The following is a 26552-nucleotide window of genomic DNA, read 5'->3' as shown; positions in this document are numbered from 1 at the left end:
GCCTCCTGAGCTGTGATAGGGAGAGCTGAGCCACGCCCCCTGAGCTGCAGCAGGAAAGATACTCCCCTTGAGCTGTCAGCTTGATATAAATGTAGCAGAGCAATGAAAGGGGAGATCTCTGGATCCATGTGAGGTACAGGGGTGGTTCTAACTTTATTAGAAAGAGATTTATTTTAATCTTTTACATTATTCATGGGATAACCCCATTTATTTTATTGTCGTTTTTTCAAAATTTACTATATTTATAAAGTGGTGATTTTACAAATCTAGTCTTAGGTTAGCACGTGATCTGTACACAACGAAATGCAGGAAAGTTCTCGAGACCAAGGTGATCAATGTGGTCATGGGTTTCTCTGGCAAAGCTTAAATGAACAAGCAGCAACCCACTAATCAAGAGCTGTGTGTAGAGGGTTTTAGTGGCAGGAAACTGATATTTCAGTTCCCTGCCAAAGTAAAGAATCAGGTTGTCAGTTTCATGCCATCATAGAGGTAATGTTAAAGGGGTTGTCCGGGTTGCAGATACTGATGACCTATACTCAGGTAGGTTATCAATATCAGACTGGTGGGGGTCTGACATCTGGTACCCCCACGATCAGCTATTTTGGGACACTGTGGCGCCACAAACTATATAGTGTATGGATCTGGAAGCAGACACTTCCATACGATGAGATTTATCAAACTGGTGTAAAGGAAAACTTGCTTAGTTGCCCATAGCAACCAATTAGGTCCAACCTTTCAATTTCCAAAGGAGTTCTGAAAAATGAAGGGCGCAATTACAACGGGAGAGGCGCACGTGGAAATCCACACACACACAATGGGGACACTTCTTCGGCGCAACTATACGACCATGCGGATGTGGAGTTAAACTTCTTTTTATTTTTTGAAAATTTCAGAATTTTCGTTTCAGAGTAACAGAGCTCCTTTTTCAAGTCTGCTCCACTCTCAGTTCAGCTCCTTAAAAACTTCACTTCCTGGTCTGGGACACATCCGGATGGGTGGATGCATGCAGCTTTAATCTTTCTGTCAAATCTGAAGGAACTGCTGTCAGATGCTTAAAGAGGACCTTTCACTCGTATACAAACTAAAAACTAACTCTATCTGTGGGCAGAGCGGCGCCCAGGGGTCCCCCTGCACTTACTAGTATGCCTGGGCGCCGCTCCGTTCGCCCGGTATAGGCTCCGGTGTCTCAGCTCCATCTGTTGTACTGGACTGATTTTTTGTAGGAGGCGTGTCCCTTGCTGCAGCCTGGCTATGAGCTGTGTGCTGCGATTGGCCAGCACTGCAGCAAGGGACACGCCTCCTACAAAAAAATCAGTCCAGTACAACAGACGGAGCTGAGACACCGGAGCCTATACCGGGCGAACGGAGCGGTGCCCAGGCATACTAGTAAGTGCAGGGGGACCCCTGGGCGCCGCTCTGCCCACAGACAGAGTTCGTTTTTAGTTTGTATACGAGTGTAAGGTCCTCTTTAAAACAAAGCCTTTGACCGTGGCATGAGAATGGCCTCATTGGCTTAACATTTATCACTCTTGGGGGTACTCAGTTTGAACTTCTTGGCTTCAAAATGTTGAGAACCACTGCTCTAGGAGACACAATAAATCCTGTGCATAATATTGAGAGCATCTAAGCATCTTCTTGACTAGACTTCCACATCAAATTATATGGCTACTGTTCGGCTCGAGCAGCTCGATGCTCAGCACATGGCGGTACTCGGCCAAGTACCGCATGTGCTCGAGTGTGCATAGGAAGGAACAGAGAGTGTAGGGAGTGTAATTGAATATTTATTTTGTACAAAAACATTTCAGAGACCCAAAAGTCCTTTTAAGGACTATTGTGTGTGACAGCAGCAATATATATATTTAGCGCATCCTGAGCTAAATACCGCTGCGGACAGTTAAATTATCTGCGCCACATCTCCTGTTTAAAGTGTGCGCATCCCTAAAATATCAGTGACATCCAGTGTACTTTTTCCGTAGACACTGCGAACAGAGACATTACCTGTGGTACCTGTCCTGTATAAAGTTTCCTCATCACAAATACCTTTGGAAATGTTTTTGCACATACACTTCTAAATCCTACGCTACTGTACGTGTGACATACATTCAAGCATATATCACATTTAAAATAAAGAAGACGAGCAGTAAGGGACAAAGAAGTGTTGATGGTGCACGCAGAGGCCATGGCCCTGGGTGCCGAGAAACTGTGCCTGCTGCAAGAGCACAAGAAAAACAATCGTCCACGATACCTAGCTTCATGTCCTAGTTTGCAGGGCGGCGCAGGACAACGCTTGCAAAGTCAGCCCAGTGCGAGCAGCTGGTCAGTTGGATTAGAGCACCACCCTGTCTTCCACCAAGTCCAGTCTCAGTAGCCAGGAGTCTGGTCAACACAATCCTTACCCTGATCCTCCTTCCTCCCACCATGTACAATCTGGCCAAACAAGTGATCCCACACTCGGATATTCCGAGGACCTCTTTTTATCACCATTACTTGATTTGGCCCTCTCACCAAGCAAGCTTGAAGGGGGATATTAGATCTTGTGCCCTGATTCCCAACCTCTTGAGCATCCACAGTCACAAAAACATGACGGTGGGGAACAGCAATTAGTGTTTAATGAGGTGGATGATAATGAGACACAGTTGCCAATGAGTCAACCGCAATTACTGTCTCAAGAGGTTGATGAAGAGGATGAGACACAGTTGTCAATCACTTAGGTTGTAGTTAGGTCAACAAATCCGGAGGATAATCAGAATGAGGAAGTGAAAGAGGAGGTGGTGGACGATGAGGTCAGTGACCCAACCTGTGAAGGTGGAAAGCCGAGTGAGGGCAGCAGTACAGAGGGGGAGGGATCTGCAGCACCGCAACAGGCTGGAAGAGGGAATAGAGTGCCAAAAGGAAGAAGGCAGGCCACACCAAACAGGCACGCAACTGTTCCACAGAGCACCCCCTTGCTGAAATCTCCCTTGCCAAGGGGTAGATGTTCCGCAGTATGATGCTTTTTTGAGGAAAGTGCGGACGACAAAAGAATAGTAGTTTGCAACCTGTGCCATACGAAAATGAGCCCGGGCGTGAACACTAGCAACCTCACCACCACCAGCATGATCTGCCACAAGGCATCCAAGCACCGTAATAAGTGGGACAGACGCCTGGGTCCACAATCTGTGTCTGCGGGTCACACCACTGCCCCTATGTTACGTGCTGGCCAATCCCCTATCGGAGGCGCAGGCCCGGATGCCTCCCGCCCTGCACCTGGACCTTCGCAAGCACTATTGGCGACCACATCCACTTCCGTGTCCCAGCTCAGCCAGCGCAGCCTCCAAATGTCCTTACCCCAGGTCTTTCAACGCAAGCGAAAATACCCAGCAACCCACACACAGGCCATTGCACTAAATGTCCAGCTTTCCAAATTACTGGCCCTGGAAACGTTGCCATTTAGGCTTGTGGACACTGAGGCCTTCCGCAGCCTGATGTAGGCGGCCGTCCCGCGTTACGCAGTCCCCAGCTGCCACAATTTTTCAAGGTGTGCCATGCCCACCTTACACTAACATGTGTCCCGTAACATCACACGTGCCCTGACCAACGCTGTTAATGGAAAGGTCCACTTAACCACAGACACATGGTGCATTCGGCCAGGGATGCTACATTTTCCTGACAGCACACTGGGTGAATGTTGTGGAGGCCAGGAGCGAGTCGTATCCTGGGATCGCACAGGTGCTACCAACGCCAAGGATTGCGGGCCCTACGTCGATCAGGGTTTCCGCCAGCACCTACGTTAGTGGCTCCAAACCCCACTTCTCCGTCTCCTCCTCCACTTCCACCTCCGAATTATCCATGTGCAGCACCAGTCAGTCATCAGTCAGTAGCTGGAAGCAGTGTAGCACTGCAGTGGGGAAGCAGCAACAGGCCGTGCTGAAGCCGATATGCTTAGGGGACAAACAGCACACCGCCGCAGAGCTGTGGCAGGGGATAAGAGACCAGACTGAGATGTGGCTCTCGCTACTCAACCTTCAACCAGGCATGGTTGTGTCTGATAATGGCCGTAATTTGGTGGCGGTGTCCAAGCTGGACATGTGGCAGGGGCTCTACGCCTTGTAGGTGATGGCCTGCCCTACCACCAGCGTTTTGTCTGAGCTGGTATTACGTGCTGCTGGTGGCATTATAACAGATAAGCGTATCCGCCTGTCAACTGAAAATGCTGACAGGTTGACTTTTATAAAAATGAACAAGGCCTGGATTGACCATGTCTTCTCGACTCCACCAGAGGAAAGCTGATGAACATAAAGGCACTTTAAATGTGTTATTTATAATGTGCTGAATAAACTGTATTCCCATTCACCCCTTACACTAAAAACAAGTGTATACGGCTGAATCTTCCTTTTCTCATCCTCCTTCTCTTCTTCCATCATATCAACACATGCTAATTTGTCGCATATAATTCCCTTCGCATATAATGTTTTACAGGGTCAGCTCACCAGCAGGCCCTCGCATATAATGTTTTACAGGGACAACTCACCAGCAGGCCTTCACCTACAATCTTTTACAGGGTCAGCTCACCTGAAAGCCCTTGCATATAATGTTTTAGAGGGTCAGCTCACATGCAGGCCCTCGCCTACAACCTTTTAGAGGGTCAGCTCACCAGCAGGCCCGCACCTAAAATCTTTTACAGGGTCAGCTTCCCTAATTATACCTAATAGGTAATTTGCATGCATGCTTAGATGTGGTAGCGGTAGCTGTTTTTCAGGCTCCCTCTCCGGAATCGAACCATGATTCAAAAGTTGATAGGGCAGACATCCGAATGAATTGCCGCTGTCACGGGGACGTGCGATCGACCCCAGTTTATCTAGAGTCACCAAAGCGGCAGAAGGCCCTCGCCCATAATGTTTTAGATGGTCAGATCAGCAGGCCCTTGCTCCAAATATTTTTGAGGGTCACCAGCAGGCCATCAATCATAATTTTTCAAGGGTGTGTATGATGCCCTCCTTTATGTGTAAAAAAGGGTGTATTGTAGTAATGGTTCCTTGTAATTTTTGGCAGACCTTTCACTTAGTGCATAGGTTTTATGAGTGTAGAAGTCCCACTTTATGTGACATACAAGTTGTATCGGAGTGCCTCTTCCTTGTAATTTTTGGCAGCACCTGAACATTATATACAAGTAAATATACAGGAAAGAATGTTTCCTAACAATTTTTTCTCTAAAAATCGATTTTATCTTCGGTTTGGTGCGTATTATTGTCAGTCTGTAAAAGTGGAGTACTTCTCGGACATCATCGTTTCCAGCAGCGACCAGGGAGTCCAAGATGCATCCAGACATCCTCCCCATGCTGTTACCGAACCATTTCAGTGGTGTTTCCATCATTTTCCTATGAACCAGGCACCCTCCCCTCTTTAGAGCAGGGGGTGCCTGGTTTAATGCTCAGGTTCTCCCATTGACTTCTATTATACTCGGGGGCTCGGCCAGAGCACCCGAGCACTTTGGTGCTCGATCAACACTAATGGCTACCTTTATGACTGTCATTGAATAAATCAACATTTTCCCCAAGTTACTACTGACATGCTATCTATCATATTATTTTAATGTTTATGATATTACTTCTAGTCAGCAACAATATTCACAGCAGCAACAAGCTAAATGCAAAATAATAAAAAAGTCATTCAACAGGCCAAATTCAACTGTCACATTCCAAAAGCAAATGAAAGCTTGAGAAGAGGACTAGAACACAAAGTTTACTTACCAAATGAAAGGGTAGCATACGAAAGCATGAAAAAGAAATAAAGATACAAGCCAGGCTAAGAACCAAAACGTAACACAACCTGGAATATGTTTTCAGTTTATGGAGCGCCCTCTTCGGGGGAGTCCTGCTTCCCTGGTATAGAAGGTGAGGGCAGGGCACTTCCCTAATATAGGAAATGATCATTTATGGGCAACATTTTCACATTGCTTAGGTTACCGCTTACAAGTGGAGGTAAATAATGCGTTTTAAATGTAACCTATGAAGTCAGCAAAGTATGTGCCCATAGACGATGAATATATACAGGAAAAAAAAAAAGTTACATTTCCAGCAACAGAAATCCAGCAGCCTGCCAGAGATAAAAGAAAGCAACTATTTAACTATTTTTTTGCTATTTAATTAGCAAAGTAATGTTGAAGGCTTATGTACTTAGAAATAAGCTGCAAATAAGCTTGTAAATAGGACCAGGCTTAATGACTGTAGATACCTGTAGCCTTCCAGATTTGTCAAATGGCTCAGACATAGCCGAGATGTGTTAACCTGTGACATGGAGGTAGCGTTTATGCACGTACCATTATCTCCGACATCCCCAAACGTTCAAATGCCTTTGCGATATATACAGGACAAACCTTTAAATATACTTTGTTTCATTGTCTCAAGATCCCTGTTCGCTGTCAGTGAACGGAAACATGCATTGTTCACCATCAGAGGCGGATCATGTGCTGCAGATCTGTTCACAGCAGTTTAACCACACCGTGTGTGAATTCCATCATAGATTTCCATTTCCTACATGCTACTAATTTGAATGATGGACTCAAAATCATTATTTCTGTAGATCAAACCCAAGACGAATGCTTTCTGTGATCTAAGGAAAGGCTGGCCAGACTGTTTGCATGGAGTATTAAAAGGAAACTAGTGTTAGAAACAGTTTTATGCTAGAAATTCCAGGCAAGCCAGAAGATAGGTCCTAGTGCTAGTCATATCTACATTCTCGTCACCTGGGGTTGTTCTTCAAGGTAACATGGCCACTGTCAGACAACAGAAACAAGCACAATGATGAGTTACTTGAAGAGTACATGAGCAGATTGATGATATGAATAGAGATGTGTCAGTCTGCATTCCAGTACAACCGTATATCCACTTTTATTGGTGTCAATTTACTAAGGAAGTAACATTGAATAATCCCAACATATTGTTTGATTTCAAGACAGGTGGGAGGGAAAATGTACCATAAAACCCTGACAGCCACCAAGTACCTTCAAGAATTTTTGAGGATACGGTCAACGTAGTAGTAAAAATAAAAATTTGTGCTTTAAATATGATTCTCCACACTTGAATGTCATTTCTATGTCTAAATACAGCTAAAATTGTGTGTTAATTAAATTTTTAATAAGAACCTGAGCCTTTCCTGTATTGACACAGAATTAAATCATGAAATTCTGTCTGCTTGCAAGCACCACAAGGGGGAGCTTAGGAGCTGACTGCATACTGTTTATTCACTAAATTCAGTAACAAATGTTTGCACTAAGCTCCCCCTGGTGGTGAATTGTGTATACAGAGGATTTGGAGCTGTCTAACAAAAAAAAATATTAATAAATAAATCTGCCCAGAGTTTTGTATTGTAAAATGACAGCTTATTAAAAGATGGAAATATGCTTTGGTGATATTTGTCTGTAATCACAAATGTTCACTGTTATCTATATAGACAGAATATGAAAATAAATATTTACATGACTGCAACGGAAACATGATTATTGGTTTTAATTATACTCCTCATTCACTTACTTTAAAGCAATCAAGTCACTATAATGAAAAGAACGCTAGGTGTGCCCATAAAGGAGCCCAAAGCCTCAATGTGCCCTCTACACTGTGCGTGCCTACCTTAAAATCCACTAGAAAATACAGTTGCAAGAAAAAGTATGTGAACCCGTTGGAATGATATGGATTTCTGCACAAATTGGTCACAAAATGTGATCTGATCTTCATCTAAGTCACAACAATAGACAATCACAGTCTTCTTAAGCTAATAACACACAAAGAATTAAATGTTACCATGTTTTTATTGAACACACCATGTAAACATTCACAGTGCAGGTGGAAAAAGTATGTGAACCCTTGGATTTAATAACTGGTTGAACCTCCTTTGGCAGCAATAACTTCAACCAAATGTTTCCTGTAGTTGCAGATCAGACATGCACAACGGTCAGGAGTCATTCTTGACCATTCCTCTTTACAGAACTGTTTCAGTTCAGCAATATTCTTGGGATGTCTGGTGTGAGTCGCTTTCTCGAGGTCATGCCACAGCATCTCAATCGGGTTGAGGTCAGGACTCTGTCTGGGCCACGCCAGAAGGCGTATTTTCTTCTGTTTAAGCCATTCTGTTGTTGATTTACTTCTATGCTTTGGGTCATTGTCCTGTTGCAACACCCATCTTCTGTTGAGCTTCAGCTGGTGGACAGATGGCCTTAAGTTCTCCTGCAAAATGTATTGATAAACTTAGGAATTCATTTTCCCTTCAATGATAGCAATCTGTCCAGGCCCTGACGCAGCAAAGAAGCCCCAAACCATGATGCCCCCACCACCATACTTGACAGTTGGGATGAGGTTTTGATGTTGGTGTGCTGTGCCTCTTTTTCTCCACACATAGTGTTGTGTGTTTCTTCCAAACAACTCAATTTTGGTTTCATCTGTCCACAGAATATTTTGCCAGTACTGCTGAGGAACATCCAGGTGCTCTTGTGCAAACTGTAAATGTGCAGCAATGTTTTTTTTGGACAGCCGTGGCTTCCTCTGTGGTATCGTCCCATGAAATCCATTCTTGTTTAGTGTTTTATATTTCATAGATTCGCTAACAGGGATGTTAGCATATGCCAGAGACTTTTGTAAGTCTTTAGCTGACACTCTAGGATTCTTCTTCACCTCATTGAGCAGTCTGCGCTGTGCTCTTGCAGTCATCTTTACAGGACAGCCACTCCTAGGGAGAGTAGCAGCAGTTCTGAACTTTCTCCATTTATAGACAATTTGTCTTACCGTGGACTGATGAACAGCAAGGCTTTTGGAGATACTTTTATAACCCTTTCCAGCTTTATGCAAGTCAACAATTCTTAATCGTAGGTCTTCTGAGAGCTCTTTTGTGCGAGGCATCATTAACATCAGGCAATGCTTCTTGTGAAAAGCAAACCCAGAACTGGTGTGTGTTTTTTATAGGGCAGGGCAGCTGTAACCAACACCTCCAATCTCATCTCATTGATTGGACTCCAGTTGGCTGACACCTCACTCCAATTAGCTCTTGGAGATATCATTAGTCTAGGGGTTCACATACTTTTTCCACCTGCACTGTGAATGTTTACATGGTGTGTTTAATAAAAACATGGTAACATTTAATTATTTGTGTGTTATTAGTTTAAGCAGACTGTGATTGTCTATTGTTGTGACTTAAATGAAGATCAGATCACATTTTCTGACCAATTTGTGCAGAAATCCATATCATTCCAAAGGGTTCACATACTTTTTCTTGCAACTGTATGCAGCATAAAAACCCTCCCACTTTATCCCATAAGGTTAAAAAGTGTCAATCCCCGTCCTGTGTTCCTCTGTGAAATAATATTCTGCTGCATAAATAATGATGTGTTATGGCTTTTCTGCAGCAGAATGTCTCCATTCATTTTAATGGGGAATGTAATCTGCACCGAAATCTGCATTCAAATTCACAGAGAAATACACATCCTAATCCACAGGTAAAAATCTTGTGAAGGCACCCTAGTGAGTATATCTGGGCTCAGCTTTGCCATCAGCACACTGTAGTTTATAAACTAGCATGGACATCTCCAAATGCGAATCACTGATGAAGTTGTTTTTAAATCCACATGATATAAGACTACACTAGGTGCAAAACTGCGCTGTAGATTCTTTGAAAGTCATATTCCGGACATATTATGTAGCCTACACAGGCTATGTCCACATACAGTACTGCACACAGTGATTGGCAAATTGACACATTCCCTTTGAACAGGATAAGTATGTGGTGAACCAGCCAAATCCATTTCTGCTTACCTGCCTTTGTTCTCTTTTCCTTTCACTTTACTTTCTTGACTTTTTCCACCCATCGGATCCCATTCTACATAGGAGTCCTCGACTTTTAAGTTAAGATGGGACGATGTGTTGTCCAGGCCGAAGATCAGTGCTGAAACACAATGTATGGATGGATAACCTTCACTCTATATTGGGCTCTTCTGGATATTACAGAAACAAATGCCTGACATGCATTTATACTACGAATCGCCGATTGCAGACATTAGCCCCAGGTGTCTGCTGTTTAAAACGGCAGAAACCTGACAGCTATGGCGCCTGCTGCTCTTGCAAGTGGGCACCATCTTCAAAACCCAACTTCCACCATACATGTATGGTGGCAGTCGGGAAGGGGTTAAAATTCATAGACGTATATAGCTTTAGAATATCGCTCACTAGACAATGGAATAGGAAATAGGGGGAAGAGGTATTGCATACTATAGTGCTATTTATTAGTGGAATCGATGGGGCTGTGATTGAGATAGGGTTAACAAGAGCTGACAAGCTGCTGCCCTCCCACGGAAACTGAAATGACCAAAGCTGTAGACAGGCGAGTAAAAAAGCCAAAAAGTGAAAACAGTGTTTTTTTTGCATTGATGTAGTTATTTCCATGTCTTTTTTTTTATTATTTTCTTAATTTCTGCGATGGCTAGCAAAATATTTCAATTTGTGTCCTAAATGAGGTAAAAAATATATTGGTAGACAAATAAGGGTGACTAAAAAATACCTTTGGAATGCCCCATCACAGAAAGAGTTAAACAACTCTCACAGATGCCGAAATGTAGAGATAAAGCCAAAAATGGACAGAGACACAACTCTGGTCTTTTCTCTAACGCTTGCTAGTGCTCACCAGTAGTCTGCCTGGCTGCTACTAATGTGAAGTGACTCGTTGGCGTGAAAGCTGGAGAACACGATGACAAGTCTTCAGCCCTCTCTATCTTGGCCTGATTACTGTAGTTTAGACATAATCCCTCAGGGTAAATTAGTTTCTACTAGAAAGAATCTCTAGAAAAACTCCTAGAACTGGAACTAAACTCATCTTGTCAATGCCACCAGTAAAGGGGCTTCTAAGGAAATAAAGTACAAACCCCTCAAACATCCTTTATTCTAAACTATTAATCGGGCATGAACATGTGTGACTCCAATGTGTAGGATCTTCTCATATGTCATACATACATGTGATAAGATCACCCTAATGATGTTTTTAATCTGGGGACAGCGCTCACACCCTTTGGGGGTCATTTACAAATATTTTTACACCAGCTTTTGGTGTAAAAATAGTCAAAAGTCCCATTTTTGACCAGCTTTGCAACTTAATATTAAGTGATATGGCCAGTGTAGAAACATTTTCAACAGTTGGGCGAGGCAGGGACATTGGAGGCCTTGACGGGACTGGGACTAAGGGTGAGTTCAGATCGCGCTTTATGCCTCCATTTGACATATACGTTGGATACAAAAACGTAGAACACCACAACGGTGAATGGATGCCACTGTATGGAATCAGTCTGAGGCACCTGTTTAACGTATACGTTTTTTCTATACATTAAACGGATGGGAAAAAAACATGTGAACCGAGCCTAACATGTACGCCTGGAAACAGGCAAACGCGTTGGTGAAAAAGAGAGGGCTGGAGTCGTTTTTTCCGCCAGGCGCAAGGCTGTCTTAGATTAGCCAAGTTTATAACAAGGCACACTCCTCGCAAGGGGAAACAAAGATCAGCGTGAAAACTACTTACGAATTTCATTTCTACAAAGTAGTAAGCCTGGGACCATTTACTTTGAACAATGGGAGAAATGTATCAAAACTGGTGCATAGGAAAACTGGCTTAGTTGCTCACAGCAACCAATCAGATTCCACCTTTCATTTTTCGGAGCTCCTTTGGAAAATTAAAGTACAAACTAATTGGTTGCTATTGGCAACTAAGCCAGCTTTCCTTTGCACCAGTTTTGATAAATCTCCCCCACAGTGCCAGATTTTCACAGAAACCTCTAGGTTGCATTTACACTCCGTTTGCAGTCTACATCGGTGGTATATGTTGACAGTATTTCCCAACATACTGGTATACCTGCATCCCATGAAGTGCACGCTTTTTACTGGATGCCTCCACATAGTTGATTATGCTATTCTATACAGCAAATAAAAAGTTACATATACAAGCCTAATGGAGGCCAAAAGGGGACTCTTTTGAACTCCACTGGATCCTTGGCGGGACTATGGATTTAGTTGACCTAGACATCATGGGCTTTCCCAGGACACACACCACCAAACACACACTGTGAACACAGTGTGAATACACAATAAGTAGTGACAAAGGGATAGGGTTATCAAAACTGATGTAATGGAAAACTGGCTTAGTTAGCCATAGCAGCCATTCAGCTTCCACCTTTCATTTTTCAAAGATCCTTTGGAAAATGAAAGGTGAAATCTGATTGGTTGCTATGAGTAACTAAGCCAGTTTCCCTTTGCACCAATTTGATGAATCTCTCCCAAAGCACTTGAGCACAAGCTTCACTAAGATGATCTATTCATATGTACTTGTGCCATATCTATACAAAGGATTCCCTCTGCAGAAGATCCTCATTATTTGTACAGTAGTTAGCTTCATGATAATCAGTGTCTTTCTACAATTCTCTGCACTACAGTACAGTTTCATATGTCCCCCTGTCTGAAAGAACTACTAATTCTGTTCATCATGATACTACCAGTCAAAGAAGGAGAGCATGCCAGAAGAAGAGAACTGCTAAAACCATGGAGACACTCACAAAGTCATGCAAGACAAGAGGAGAATGAAATGTACGGTCTATTGTGCATTGAGATCTATGGGCACTAGAGTGCATGCCCCTAGAGGCTGTCACCTTCAGAAATCAGACAGATGATAATCCAAGATAACTAACACATGGCTGGAACAAATATTAAGGGCTATGTTGTTTTTATATGATCAATAAGGACATAACATAGTAACATGTAAGGCTGAAAAAAGACATGTGTCCATCCAGTTCGGCCTGTTATCCTGTAATTGATCCAGAGGAAGGCAAAAAAAACCTGTGAGGTAGTTGAACTCTTTTAGTGAACTCACCATCACCACCTCCTCAGGCAGAGAGTTCCATGGTCTCACTGCTCTTACCGTAAAGAATCCTCTTCTATGTTTGTGTACAAACCTTCTTTCCGCTATATGTAGAGGGACATAGGGAGAGCGCTTCTTTAGCAGAGGTTAGTAAGCTAGTTTCATGGATAATAGGCCATTTAACGATTCAGGCTGCATGTTTCTATACCTTTGGTTTCCAGTGTGATGGGATCGGAGTATTCCCCTGCTACAGCTTTGTTACAAGCACGTACTCTAAAGTTCATAAACTTGGAGTCGAACTTCAAACCTGTATGTGAATAAAAAAAAAAAACTAAATGTGGGGTTGCTTTTTTGTAATCTTCACTATAATCATTTTATTTAACATATAAAACATTTTACAATGGAATTGTTTTATACAGCATATATTACCCGCTTACAGGGAGGATACAGCACCAGAACTAGTACACAGAGAAAAATATAAATATAAATATGATGGAAAAACTGGCTAGAGTAAATGAGGCCACACACAGGCTTCCCAACTACTATTATATGTAAGGAACCCTTAGAAAGAAGTTTGTTCTGCTGAAGAGCTGAATGTCAAGAAAAAAAACGAGCAGCTATTTCTGTAAACTTTAAAGGGTAACTGTCATGTTTTTTTTATTAGCTATTTATTAGAGCTAGGCTCTGTCCAAACAGTGGCACAAACTGGCACATCAATGGTTTCTCCACATTTTTCCAACATGCTCAACAAGGGGCGCAGCTTTGCAGTAAGAGGATAGAGAGTCATAGGAAAGGGGCAGGCATCAGATGTGCCCTTATGCACCAAAAATCTGCCACAATTGTGCCTCACAGTAAGCCAACCAATAGCTGGTATAGAGCCAAAGAAAAGCGTCTATCCCTGCCTCAAATTTATCATCCAGCTGGGGCACGGTGGTAAATCTGGTGCAGATCTATACAGCCTGGCTAAGCTTAAAGGGGTTGTCTCATCATGAACAATGTGGGCATATTGCTAGGATATGCCCCCATTATCTTATAGGTGCGGGTCCCACCGCTGGGCCCCGCTCCTATATCGAGAACGGAGCCCTGAAAGTGAAGGAGGGCGCACTGTGCATGGGCAGCCGCCATCCATTCATTTTCTATGGCGATGGCGAAAATAGCCAAGAGACATTTGTGTGCATAAAGCTCTCACAGAAGTTTCTGCCACAAATCTGTCATGTGACTATAACATTAGGATGAAAGGTTCTCTATAAGGGCTCATGCACACGACCATGATCAGCCTGGGAAATGCAGTCTGTGTGTCGGCTGGATCTCCCGGACGGACCGCGGCTCCCACAACCCCAGCTGACTATTACAGTGTTTTATGATATAGTCAGTCTCCATCTGATCAGGCGTCTATTGGACTGTAGGAACCTCATCATGTCAGTACAGTACAATAGCCCCTAATCAGATAAGAATGGACTGTATTATAAATTACTATGAAGCAGTCAGTTTGGGTCAGGGGAGCCGCGGCTGTGATAAGTCATCTGATGTCTTTACAAAGGTTATCTTAACATTATAAAACCTACAACCAAGGCTCATACACATGCCGTTCTTAAAGCTATGTCCAACAACTATTACAATATTATGGATTATGAACAACAGTAGTTTTCCAGTCCCCATACTCCACTTTCCTAAAGCAAATTTATAATAATTATTGAGGAGCGCAGCTTCAGAGTGCAGATGGCAACTACTAGATGTGTATATACAGTGAAGGCTTCCATTATATAGCTGATCTGACGCCCAAAAATATTTTTTTTAGAATATTTAACTCAATAGGGTACATTTACTAATCGTGTCATACTTTGCACTGTCTAAGAATAAGAATGACAGTTTGGCACATGGACGTTTGTAAATTTGGAGTATCATAAATCCTGTGCCAGATTTACGCTAGAATTCTGGTCGTGTGCCAAACATTTATCCATGCGGCAGAATTTTGTCTGTGCACCTAAAATTTCTCCGTGTGGCAAAAAAACTGTGTAGTCTAAGTTTACACCACCTATAAGTTGCCATAGTTTCACTCAAAATCCGCCAAAATGCTGGCGCACAGAGGTGCATTTAGGTCATGCCCCTTTCCCAGCAAAGCCACACCCCTTTTTGGAGGAGGTGTTAAATGCTTAGAAGAGCGTGTAAACAGTTATTAATTGTGATGCATGCACACCATTCTACTGGTGCAATATGTAAACCTGCCCCTATATGTCCCAAAGTGGGGTATGAGTTAAACTTACCAGAAAGCGTGTACTCTGCTCCCTTTATATTATCAACCGTCTCCCAACACCTCTCATCTTTAACCCTTGGAAGGCCATCATAGTTTGTTTTCCTATATTCCAGAACATAATGGTCGATCTTGTTGTCTTCTTCAGGCATTCTCCATGCTACCGTCACACAATTATCAGCTACTAGACAATCTGCTGGATCGATCTCTGGCGCTTTGGGCACTGGAAAAGAAAAATAAGGAAACCTATTTTTTTTTTTTTATTTCATGAAAAGCTATTTAGATAATTACCCCCGAGATCAATACTGGTCAAGTTACTGTAATTTACAGGATAGTGCCAGGCTGAATAGAAGGCCAGCTTAGACATCAGTGGACACTGCATACTCCGGCTGGCATGAAGTTCATTTAAAGCACCACACAGATGATTGTTATTTCATAATATAGAAAAAGAAGAGTTTTACAACCACGAGGATCTGCTAAATGACTAATGTGCTGCAAAACATAGAACCTTATGTAGACAGTTTTGGAAAGAAGGAGCGGTAATAATGCCTTTATGCTTTAAGCAGTGACAGACGTAAAAGGACAGTGAAGGACGGAGCCGGCATACTGTTACACAATTAGCATACTTCACCATGAAGAACATGAGCAATGAGATCATCAGACCCGAAAAGAACAGAATTATTTAACAGCAGATAGCTGGCTGTTTTATTGAATGGCTGGGAAAGTGAATTCCAGTGAAAGCGTTATACCGAATGTATGCATTCTTCACCTGGATATCGTCACATTTCTGGTAATATGGTCTTATTCTGGTAGACCACCTAAGCAGGCAAGAGACATTAACTTTGAACAATAATATGTATAGGAAGCAAGCAGCTGCCTCTGTGTGTATTAGTGGTGGGAAGGACATGTAGAAATCAGCACTATATGGGTGCACTGTACAATGTATACAGTCAACCAAGCTGTCATTTATTAACATTAAAGGGAACCTGTCACATTAAACATGGTGTCTCAGCTGCAATCAGCATGTTATAGAGCAGGACGAGCTGAGCAGATTTATATATAGTTTTGTGGGAAAAGATTCAGTAAAACCTGTATTTTATTCATGCAAGTTCCTGCTCATTCTGGGCTTTGAAGTCCAGTAGACGGTCCTATCAGTGACTGACAGCTATCTCTGTATACACAGTCATAGAGGGAAGACTGTCAGTCATTGATAGGACCGTCTCCTTGTCTTCATTCAGTGACTGACAGCTATCTCTGTATACACAGTCATAGAGGGAAGGCTGTCAGTCACTGATAGGACTGTCTCCTTGTCTTCAGTCAGTGACTGACAGCTATCTCTGTATACACAGCCATAGAGGGAAGGCTGTCAGTCACTGATAGGACCTCCTCCTTGTCTTCAGTCAGTGACTGACAGCCATCTCTGTATACACAGTCATAGAGGGAAGGCTGTCAATCACTGATAGGACCGTCTCCTTGTCTTCAGTCAGTGACTGACAGCTATCTCTATATACACAGTCATAGAGGGCAGGCTGTCAGTCACTGATAGGACTGTCTCCTTGTCTTCAGTCAGTGACTGACAGCTATCTCTGTATACACAGTCATAGAGGGAAGGCTGTCAGTCACTGATAGGACCGTCTCCTTGTCTTCAGTCAGTGACTGACAGCTATCTCTGTATACACAGCCATAGAGGGAAGGCTGTCAGTCACTGATTGGACCGTCTCCTTGTCTTCAGTCAGTGACTGACAGCCATCTCTGTATACACAGTCATAGAGGGAAGGCTGTCAGTCACTGATAGGACCTCCTCCTTGTCTTCAGTCAGTGACTGACAGCTATCTCTGTATACACAGTCATAGAGGGAAGGCTGTCAATCACTGATAGGACCGTCTCCTTGTCTTCAGTCAGTGACTGACAGCTATCTCTGCATACACAGTAATAGAGGGAAGGCTGTCAGTCACTGATAGGGCTGTCTCCTTGTCTTCATTCAGTGACTGACAGCTATCTCTGTATACACAGTCATAGAGGGAAGGCTGTCAGTCACTGATAGGACCTCCTCCTTGTCTTCAGTCAGTGACTGACAGCTATCTCTGTATACACAGTCATAGGGGGAAGGCTGTCAGTCACTGATAGGACCTCCTCCTTGTCTTCAGTCAGTGACTGACAGCTATCTCTGTATACACAGTCATAGAGGGAAGGCTGTCAATCACTGATAGGACCGTCTCCTTGTCTTCATTCAGTGACTGACAGCTATCTCTGTATACACAGTCATAGAGGGAAGGCTGTCAGTCACTGATAGGACTGTCTCCTTGTCTTCAGTCAGTGACTGACAGCTATCTCTGTATACACAGTCATAGAGGGTAGGCCGTCAGTCACTGATAGGACCGTCTCCTTGTCTTCAGTCAGTGACTGACAGCTATCTCTGTATACACAGTAATAGGGGGAAGGCTGTCAGTCACTGATAGGACCGCCTGCTTGTCTTCAGTCAGTGACTGACAGCTATCTCTGTATACACAGTAATAGGGGGAAGGCTGTCAGTCACTGATAGGACCAACTCCTTGTCTTCAGTCAGTGACTGACAGCTATCTCTGTATACACAGCCATAGAGGGAAGGCTGTCAGTCACTGATAGGACCGTCTCCTTGTCATCAGTCAGTGACTGACAGCTATCTCTGTATACACAGTCATAGAGGGCAGCCTGTCAGTCACTGATAGGACCGTCTCCTTGTCTTCAGTCAGTGACTGACAGCTATCTGTATACACAGCCATAGAGGGCAGGCTGTCAATCACTGATAGGACCTCCTCCTTGTCTTCAGTCAGTGACTGACAGCTATCTCTGTATACACAGTCATAGGGGGAAGGCTGTCAGTCACTGATAGGACCGTCTCCTTGTCTTCAGTCAGTGACTGACAGCTATCTCTGTATACACAGTCATAGAGGGCAGGCTGTCAATCACTGATAGGACTGTCTCCTTGTCTTCAGTCAGTGACTGACAGCTATCTCTGTATACACAGCCATAGTGGGCAGGCTGTCAGTCACTGATAGGACCGTCTGCTTGTCTTCAGTCAGTGACTGACAGCTATCTCTGTATACACAGTCATAGAGGGCAGGCTGTCAGTCACTGATAGGACCGTCTCCTTGTCTTCAGTCAGTGACTGACAGCTATCTCTGTATACACAGTCATAGAGGGCAGGCTGTCAGTCACTGATAGGACCGTCTCCTTGTCTTCAGTCAGTGACTGACAGCTATCTCTGTATACACAGTCATAGAGGGCAGGCTGTCAGTCACTGATAGGACCGTCTCCTTGTCTTCAGTCAGTGACTGACAGCTATCTCTGTATACACAGTCATAGAGGGCAGGCTGTCAGTCACTGATAGGACCGTCTCCTTGTCTTCAGTCAGTGACTGACAGCTATCTCTGTATACACAGTCATAGGGGGAAGGCTGTCAGTCACTGATAGGACCGTCTCCTTGTCTTCAGTCAGTGACTGACAGCTATCTCTGTATACACAGTCATAGAGGGCAGGCTGTCAATCACTGATAGGACTGTCTCCTTGTCTTCAGTCAGTGACTGACAGCTATCTCTGTATACACAGCCATAGTGGGCAGGCTGTCAGTCACTGATAGGACCGTCTGCTTGTCTTCAGTCAGTGACTGACAGCTATCTCTGTATACACAGTCATAGAGGGCAGGCTGTCAGTCACTGATAGGACCGTCTCCTTGTCTTCAGTCAGTGACTGACAGCTATCTCTGTATACACAGTCATAGAGGGCAGGCTGTCAGTCACTGATAGGACCGCCTCCTTGTCTTCAGTCAGTGACTGACAGCTATCTCTGTATACACAGTCATAGAGGGAAGGCTGTCAGTCACTGATAGGACCGCCTCCTTGTCTTCAGTCAGTGACTGACAGCTATCTCTGTATACACAGTCATAGAGGGCAGGCTGTCAGTCACTGATAGGACTGTCTACTGGACTTCAAAGCCCAGAATGAGCAGGAACTTAAATAAATAAAAATACAGGTTATACTAAATCTTTTCCCATAAAACTATATATAAATCTGCTCAGCTCCTCCTGCTCTATAACATGCCGATTGCAGCTCAAACACCATGTTTAATGTGACAGGTTCCCTTTAAAGAGAACTGCGCACAATAAACAGCTGACAGTTATTCAATGTATATGGCCAGCCTAAGTTCTGCTCTCCCCATGAAGTGAACGCCGAACACGGTGGACTCGCTACCAGTTGCCATTTGAAAAGTAAAAAAAAAATCATACATAAAACAGAGGGTTGGGGTTCATTTGCACAACTCTGATAAAAATGTTCTTCTCACCCTAAAACTATAGTTGCAAAGTGACTGCATTGTAACAACAAGCACTGCATATGTATGGGAGAAGGTCACCCAATGTTTGCAGCCTTCCTCCCTTTTACTGACCTAATCACCAAATTCTGGTGATGGTAAGACCCATCATCAAGCACCACAGTATTGTCAATGATAACCCCCTAGGGACTGGCATGCGCTACCTCTTCTGTGAACTTTCTGTGTAGAGTTCCATTAGTTCAATTAAGTTTCCCACCTGGGAAGGGGGGGGGGGGGGGGTCATGTACTAACAATCTACGCCACTTTTTGGCATAGAAAAATCACAGGGTGTGTTTCAAATGTGATAATTTTTTTTTAGCATTTCCCTCTCACCCTCGCAACTTTGTCAAAAAAGTGTATGGGTCCGCAATTCCGTTCCGCAAAATTGCAGGAGTGTGAATGGACCCTCTCACTGCTCATCCTGTTATTCGCACAGCCGGCATCTTCTTTCTTCAGGACCTGCCAAAGGTCCTTTGATTACGTAATCGTGCTCACCACGTGGTAAGCGCGGTGACGTCAGCGCAGGTCCTGCTGAATGAAGATAGAAGGATCACGGCCACCTGAGAAGAGTCCTGGTTACTCATGAATTCCTGCTCTCCTGACCACCTGCTGATGACTGACAGTCTTCTACCTAGTTTTCTCCTCATCTCTCTAGGAGAGAACTGCCAATCATCAGATGGGTGAGAGAGCAGGAGGTTATGGATAACCATGACTCTTCTCAGGTGGCCGTGACTCTTTTCAAGTCCTGGGCTGCAATGATTATGATGCTGGTTCTCAGCAACCACTGACTTTTAGCTCATAAATGACACACCGCTGAACTCAGCATTTCTGTCACTATTTTATGCTGCCCTCAGTGAGGTCAGCATAACGTTGATGACAGGTTCCCTTTCAGCAAAAGTGACAGCCTCGTGATAAAAATCCATCTTCTTAGCTGTGTAGCGAGAGTCTCAGCCCTTTAAACATTCAATGGAATAAGTGTCTTCACACGCTTTAGATTTTGTGGCAGAAAATTCTGCGACTAAAAATCAGTTCCATTCACTTAAACAGAGCTTGCAGCAATCCATGCTCTTGCTTCCCCATTCAATTTAATGGAACTGATTTTCAGTTGCGGAATTTTCGGCCAACAAAAATATGTCACGTGTAAAGGCACCTTAAAACTGTTTTTCATAAGTGACAGACTAATCCACTCAATGGGAATTGTAATGCAAGAGGGGAATATAGATCCATTGGTAAATGTGTGCAAAATGTATTCCTCTCATTTTAGGACACAATCAGGCACAGAATCGTCCCAAGCAATAACATTGAGAGATTCTATTCACTGCTATAAATCCAATTACCTGGTAAGAATTTTAAGGACTGGAGCATTTGCCGTTCCTGGGAAAAATCCACCATCAGATGTGTCATGTTGTCACTGAGCTTTGGTTTCAGTGAGAGACGGAAAGCTGCAGCCATTGTGACCCTACGGTTAAAGAATATGGAGAAAGGGACAAGACATTGTTATTTCTCTTCTGTAAGGTTACCTGTACCAAAATACCATATTGCCAACTGTTATAGACCAGTAACTGAAACATATGCCCTGGTAAAGCGACTGGTACTGACTGCCCACTGAAGGCAGTAAAGTGTACTACCTACTAAGTGTGCAGTCCATGGGGTAATCAGAGAAGAGGCAGATATTCCTTTTAGGACTGGTAATAAAAGCTGCATACTCCTCTATGGGCAGACTCAGCGAGTGTCTAATGGGCCAAATTTTCAGTAACCAAAGATGCAAATGCCCTTTGGCCAAAAATATACATTTTGGCACGACATAAATTAGCAATTATCTTTAAGGTTGGAAGGTTCTGGATTATTATTATGTCTATGGCCTCTTTTAATTAACACAGCCATCATACTGTGAATTATTTTACATATTTAAATCTTCAAAAACAGCACTTCATTTTCCTAGTAAAACACGTTCACTGAATGAGGTTCCACACTTCAGTCACCAGTCTCTGCCAAATTCTTTACCTTATCGGTCAATGTTGTAATGGCATGGGGAAGTCCTACAGCACCGCAACATCTCCACTACAGGGAAAGAAGGTCCGTCCTATTGGATTTTTAAATGCCCTGTGCTTTGTTCCTTTAGAAGTAAAGTGTATCCCCCTCACTACTTAAAGTTTTTTTTTGAGACTTATACTGATGGTCATCAGTATCTGATCGATGGGGGTCCGAAACTCCGCAGCCAGTCAGCTGTTTGAGAAGACAGAGGCGCTCGCAGTAGCGCCACGACCTTCTTCAGCTATACAATGTACGGCACTGTGCCTGGAGAGCACAGAGAAGAGCGCACGGTTCCCGGGTGCCAGACACCCACCTATCCAGGGGATAGGTCATCAGTATTAAAGTCTCAGAAAAGCCTTTTAAATAAACATGCATGCTAAGATGACCCAAGGATGCAGGTCAGTATGGCAACTGGGAGAGAGTGAAGTCGTCTCTGCTAACAGGACTAGAACCAGAAGGAAGAACAGACGATATAAAGGTTATTAATTAGATGCCATACTTAAAGGGGTTCTCTGGGAATTAAGAAAATTCAAATACTTGATTATTACTTCATTATAAATATATTACCAAATACCTTTCATTAGTTATAATGGCTCGTTTTGTCCGGGGAGCAATCATTAGGAAAAATAAAATGGACAAAACCTGTCCTAATTACACAGGAGGACAAGGTAAAGAGCTGCACCATCTTCCTCTGTTATTTGTCAGGGATTATGATCCTGAATACAGTTTATTATGATCTTCAGATGAATCTCTGTAGGAATGGAGTTCATTAGGAGACGTCCAGAGGATAGTGGGGTGTAGAAAACGAGCAGCAGCTCTTGTATGCAGTCTCCATTACCATGGCCCCAAATTACCTGTCCATCCTCTCTAGACTTCATATCTACTCATATACTCCATTCCTACTAAGATTCAGCTGAGAATCCTATCATCTGTATTCAGGATCATAATCCCTGACAAGTAGGAGAGGAGGATGAGGCAGCTCTTTACCTCAGTGTTGTGAAGTAACTTGTCCTACTGTGTGATTTGGACAGGTTTTGTATGTACTAATAGGACAGCGGACATTTAATTTCTCTTAATAATTTCTCCCTAGACAAAATGAACCATTATAGCTAATGAAATGTATTTGGGAATATATTTATACTAAATTAATATTTAAGTATTTTCATTTTCTTAATTCCCGGAGACCCCCCTTTAAAGGGGTTGTGCACTGCAATGATATTGATGACCTATTCTTGCGATAAGTCATCAATATCAGATGGGATCAGCTTTTTAAAGATGTCATAGCGCTTGTGTGAGAACTGCATCCTCTTCAAAGTTTACCTGCGTGCCGTCTAGCTGTTAGCGGCAGTGCAGTGTAATTACATCTACTCGTCCTATTCACTGGAATACCAGACACAATCCCTTTAATATGAATATTCCATTTTCATTGAAATCTTAAAATCAGAACTTGTGCCATGAGTCAAAATAATTTTCTAATGTGTCAAAAACACATTAGGAAGGATCATAATGGTGATCTCTGTGATCTTAGGCAGCAACCGATTTCCGGAATGAACGTCTCTAAGGAATAATAAACCCTTTGGCTTCCCTCTTACTGACACAACAGTCCAAACAACCCATTACTGAAATCCATAGTAATTTGCGTAGCATGTTTTATCAGCTTTACTTCAACAGAAATCTCTGTGTGGTGCCAAAGGGCTATGTGGCTGGACAGTCTATTAGACAAAATGTCACAGTATATGAAGGCTACATATGAAATATACAAACAAAGACATTTATGGTTAAAAAATAGAAAAAGAGGATAATGGTACAGTACCTATCCTTGATCTGTCTGGCAGCCTTGGTGCAAGGAGAGAGAAAGCAAAATTAGTGTATCCATGCAAGTGAAGGAGGGCAGCAAACTCCATGCAGGATTTTAAAGCAGAACAAAATAACCCCTCACACCCACATGCTGCACACAGGTAAGTGGTCATTATGTAAGCCAGTTCTTCAGAAAGACAACAAACAGCCATGTTAAACAAGTTGTTAGAAGTAGTTAATCATCAGGCATCAAAGGAAAGATAACATGACATAAAAAGTGTTTTTTTTAACATTTTGAACTTGGGAAAAACAGAACTGGCATGTCGCTAGGAAAATCCTTCAGATCGCTGGGGATGTAACTGCCAAGACCCACAGTGATCTAACCCATAGACCTTTCCCTACACAGTAGGTGGTTGACAGGAAAAATTAGTGGGCTCCCCTGCCATTTTGTTCAGGATGATCAATAAAATTCCATCATAACTATTATATCGACGGCCTGTACCTGCCGCCGTTTTGCTCTCTCTGGCAGGCATGAGAGCTGCTCTGCTCACCTAGGCCTTTACTCCCATGCTGCTGCGGACAGCCCCATCGGCCTTCTTCTCCTCATTTCCAGTGGGCCTGGTCGTTGGAGCAGTCTGGCAGTGCTTCTCACTGCTCATACAGCTTGCCCGTGCACTCCCTTCTACTCCTACGAGGCCAGTGCGCCCACTTTAATCTTCCCCAGTCTATGGTGAGCTATGGGTCCTTAAGGTCTGTGGGAGCTTGCCTGAGCAACAGGTTATAGTCTGCTAGTGTCCTACAAAGGTGTGTTGTTCTATGTTTGTCTGCCTATGTACTGACTTCTGCCTGTGTTCTGTATTTAGAATTCCTTAAAAAATCAGACCACTGTCCGGCGCTGCAGGCATAGAGATAAGTCCTTGGGGTGAATAGGATTCTTTTTATTATAGTCAACGCGTTTCAGGGGCAAAGGGCCCCCTTCGTCAGGACAATATACAGAATGAACATACACTTGTGATCAGGATATTTAAAACGCTGTTTTGGCGGGTTAAAAAAGGGGGAGGTACAGGGGGTGGGGTGGGCGTGCTTAGTATAATGAGCCTGATTGCCAGTGTCTCAAGTGATCCGTGGCAATTATTGTTGAATGTCCAACCCTTTCTGTGGCATACAAAACTAGGTAGCGCAGAGTCAAGCGCTTCACAGTCTGGTTCCATGTGATGTTACATTGTTGCGATCGTACATTTAATAGTACATATACTGATAATGATACATTGTGTAGCAGCATGTAATGATACTTCTAGTGGTGCGTTCAGACTAGCAGCGGCGCTGCTGACCCCGCACTAGGTCAGCACCGCAATGAACATTGTGCTTTCACATAGAGCTGAGGGCATATCATGCTCCCCGCTTTTGCTATGTAGCGTGCGCCTGTCGGGTATTCAAGTTGTTCAAGCAGGATCTCCCGGCTTCTCCTGCATGCTGTGACCCTCAGCGCTGCCTGATCTCTCAGACCCGGACACAGATCGATATGGTATAGCGCTGATGTTTATATTAATTTGGTTCTTCCATGTTCATTAGTGTGGTCGCTTCTGGGGACTTATAAATTCTTTATTCCCAAGGATTGGCATGATTTGAGTATATGTGGCAGATGGGATATTTTTTTAAAAACGCCAGGCTATGGGGTATATTTATCATCATATGCCAATCGCTTACATGCGGTACAGGAATATAGATGATACTATTTAAAACCTTTTTATGACCAGCTATGGTCTTTTTAGGGGAAGTAGATAAAATCTATTTAAAAGAGTAGAGGAACTCTTAAACAATACAGGATCCATAATAAGTTATAAAATATATATAAAACGAAATTGGAAACATCTGTTAGTATTACACTCATGACTATCACTGTAATCTCAAAGCTGTCATTATGTACCTCTAATTATAATGTAATGGATCTCTAGATCTCTAACTAATTCCTTATTTGTAGGCATAGGGGATGTAATACAATAAGGCAGGCTTGTAGTTCAATATATGAGTCCGTAGGGTAATAGCTGGTAGGGGAAAATTAATAATGGCAATAATAATAATAATAGGAATAGTAATAAATAATAATTAATTAATAGATGCGTATGGATGGTATATACGTGATTAGGTCTGTCTATAAGTATTGTATAGGTGTTGTGGTGTATATTACTAATACTTCAATCGCTATATTATTAGTTCTCTGAGATATTAAACAGATATATATCTCTCTATATACACGTGTGTATAAGTACACACACGCACACAGTCGTATATCGGTGTCTGTCTGGGCGCCTAGGCGGACTTGGTACTTGTTGGCCAATATATGTATGTTGTTTATCATAAGATGGTCTCATTGATTTCGTTCAAGCCTCGTGGGCTCAGTGTGTCTAATTGATACATCCAATACACTTCCCTTTTTTGTAATTTTTCAAAGCGGTTAAAAGGGTTCTCCGGTATGAAATCAATTGGGGTCATTTTAATCTCATATTTTTCTTTTTCCAGTGTGGATGCACAATGTCTGGACACCCCATGTTTCAAATACTGTTTGCGGATATTGTACCTGTGTTGGTTCACCCGGCAGTGAAGGGCTTGGGTAGTGCGGCCTACGTATTGCAGGCCGCACTCCCCAATAACACAAACTGGGGAATCTCCTTCACTCCAAATTACAATAAAACAGAGATAGAATTTCTGGATATCATCATCTCATGCCATAACAACCACCTAAGCACGAAAACATATTTCAAATCAGTGGACACCAATAGCTACATCCACTATTCCAGCTTCCACCACAAGAAGTGGTCTCAGAATATACCCTACAGTCAATGCAAAAGGATGAGACGTAACTGTACAAAAAATGAGGATTTCAGAACCCAGACCAAAATTCTTGAAAATAGGTTCCGTGATAAGGGTTACCCCAAAAAACTAGTTAAAGACGCTATAAAAAAGAGCAGCCTACAGACACAAGAGGAATGCTTATCGATCCCCACCAAACAACAGGATCCTATAGAAATAGTCCGGTTCATTACACAATACAATACAGCCAACAGACAGATACAAAAAATCTTGAAAAATCATTGGCATATCCTTTGTCAAGATCCGTATATAGCAAAATACCTACCTACCATACCGAAAATTACTTACAGACGAGCACCAACCATAAAAAATATATTAGCCCCAGCAAACCCAAACAACATACCCAAACAATAGAGGTAGGCGAACCAAGCCGGGAAAAGGGGAAGATAAAGAA

General features: G+C 43.0%; 1 protein-coding gene across 2 annotated transcripts in view; it reads right to left on the bottom strand.

Annotated features, from left to right (window-relative positions):
* LOC122943553 (FSD1-like protein) overlaps positions 1–26552 on the bottom strand; it is a 72473-nt gene that overhangs the window by 16528 nt on the left and 29393 nt on the right. The window contains exons 5-10 of one of the 2 annotated variants that reach the window (XM_044301383.1): positions 23304–23326; positions 20794–20915; positions 15123–15332; positions 13067–13165; positions 9780–9909; positions 6725–6754 (exon numbers count right to left, since the gene is read on the bottom strand). In XM_044301383.1, coding sequence (XP_044157318.1) covers positions 6725–6754; positions 9780–9909; positions 13067–13165; positions 15123–15332; positions 20794–20915; positions 23304–23326 — 614 coding nt within the window. The remainder of the gene's footprint in view (positions 1–6724; positions 6755–9779; positions 9910–13066; positions 13166–15122; positions 15333–20793; positions 20916–23303; positions 23327–26552) is intronic. The other variant, XM_044301384.1, reaches the window with a different exon arrangement.

Source organism: Bufo gargarizans, chromosome 7 (assembly GCF_014858855.1).
Source record: "Bufo gargarizans isolate SCDJY-AF-19 chromosome 7, ASM1485885v1, whole genome shotgun sequence".
Lineage (NCBI taxonomy): Eukaryota > Metazoa > Chordata > Amphibia > Anura > Bufonidae > Bufo > Bufo gargarizans.
Note: the sequence above shows the minus strand (reverse complement) of the source record. Positions and strands in the feature narration are given on the sequence as shown.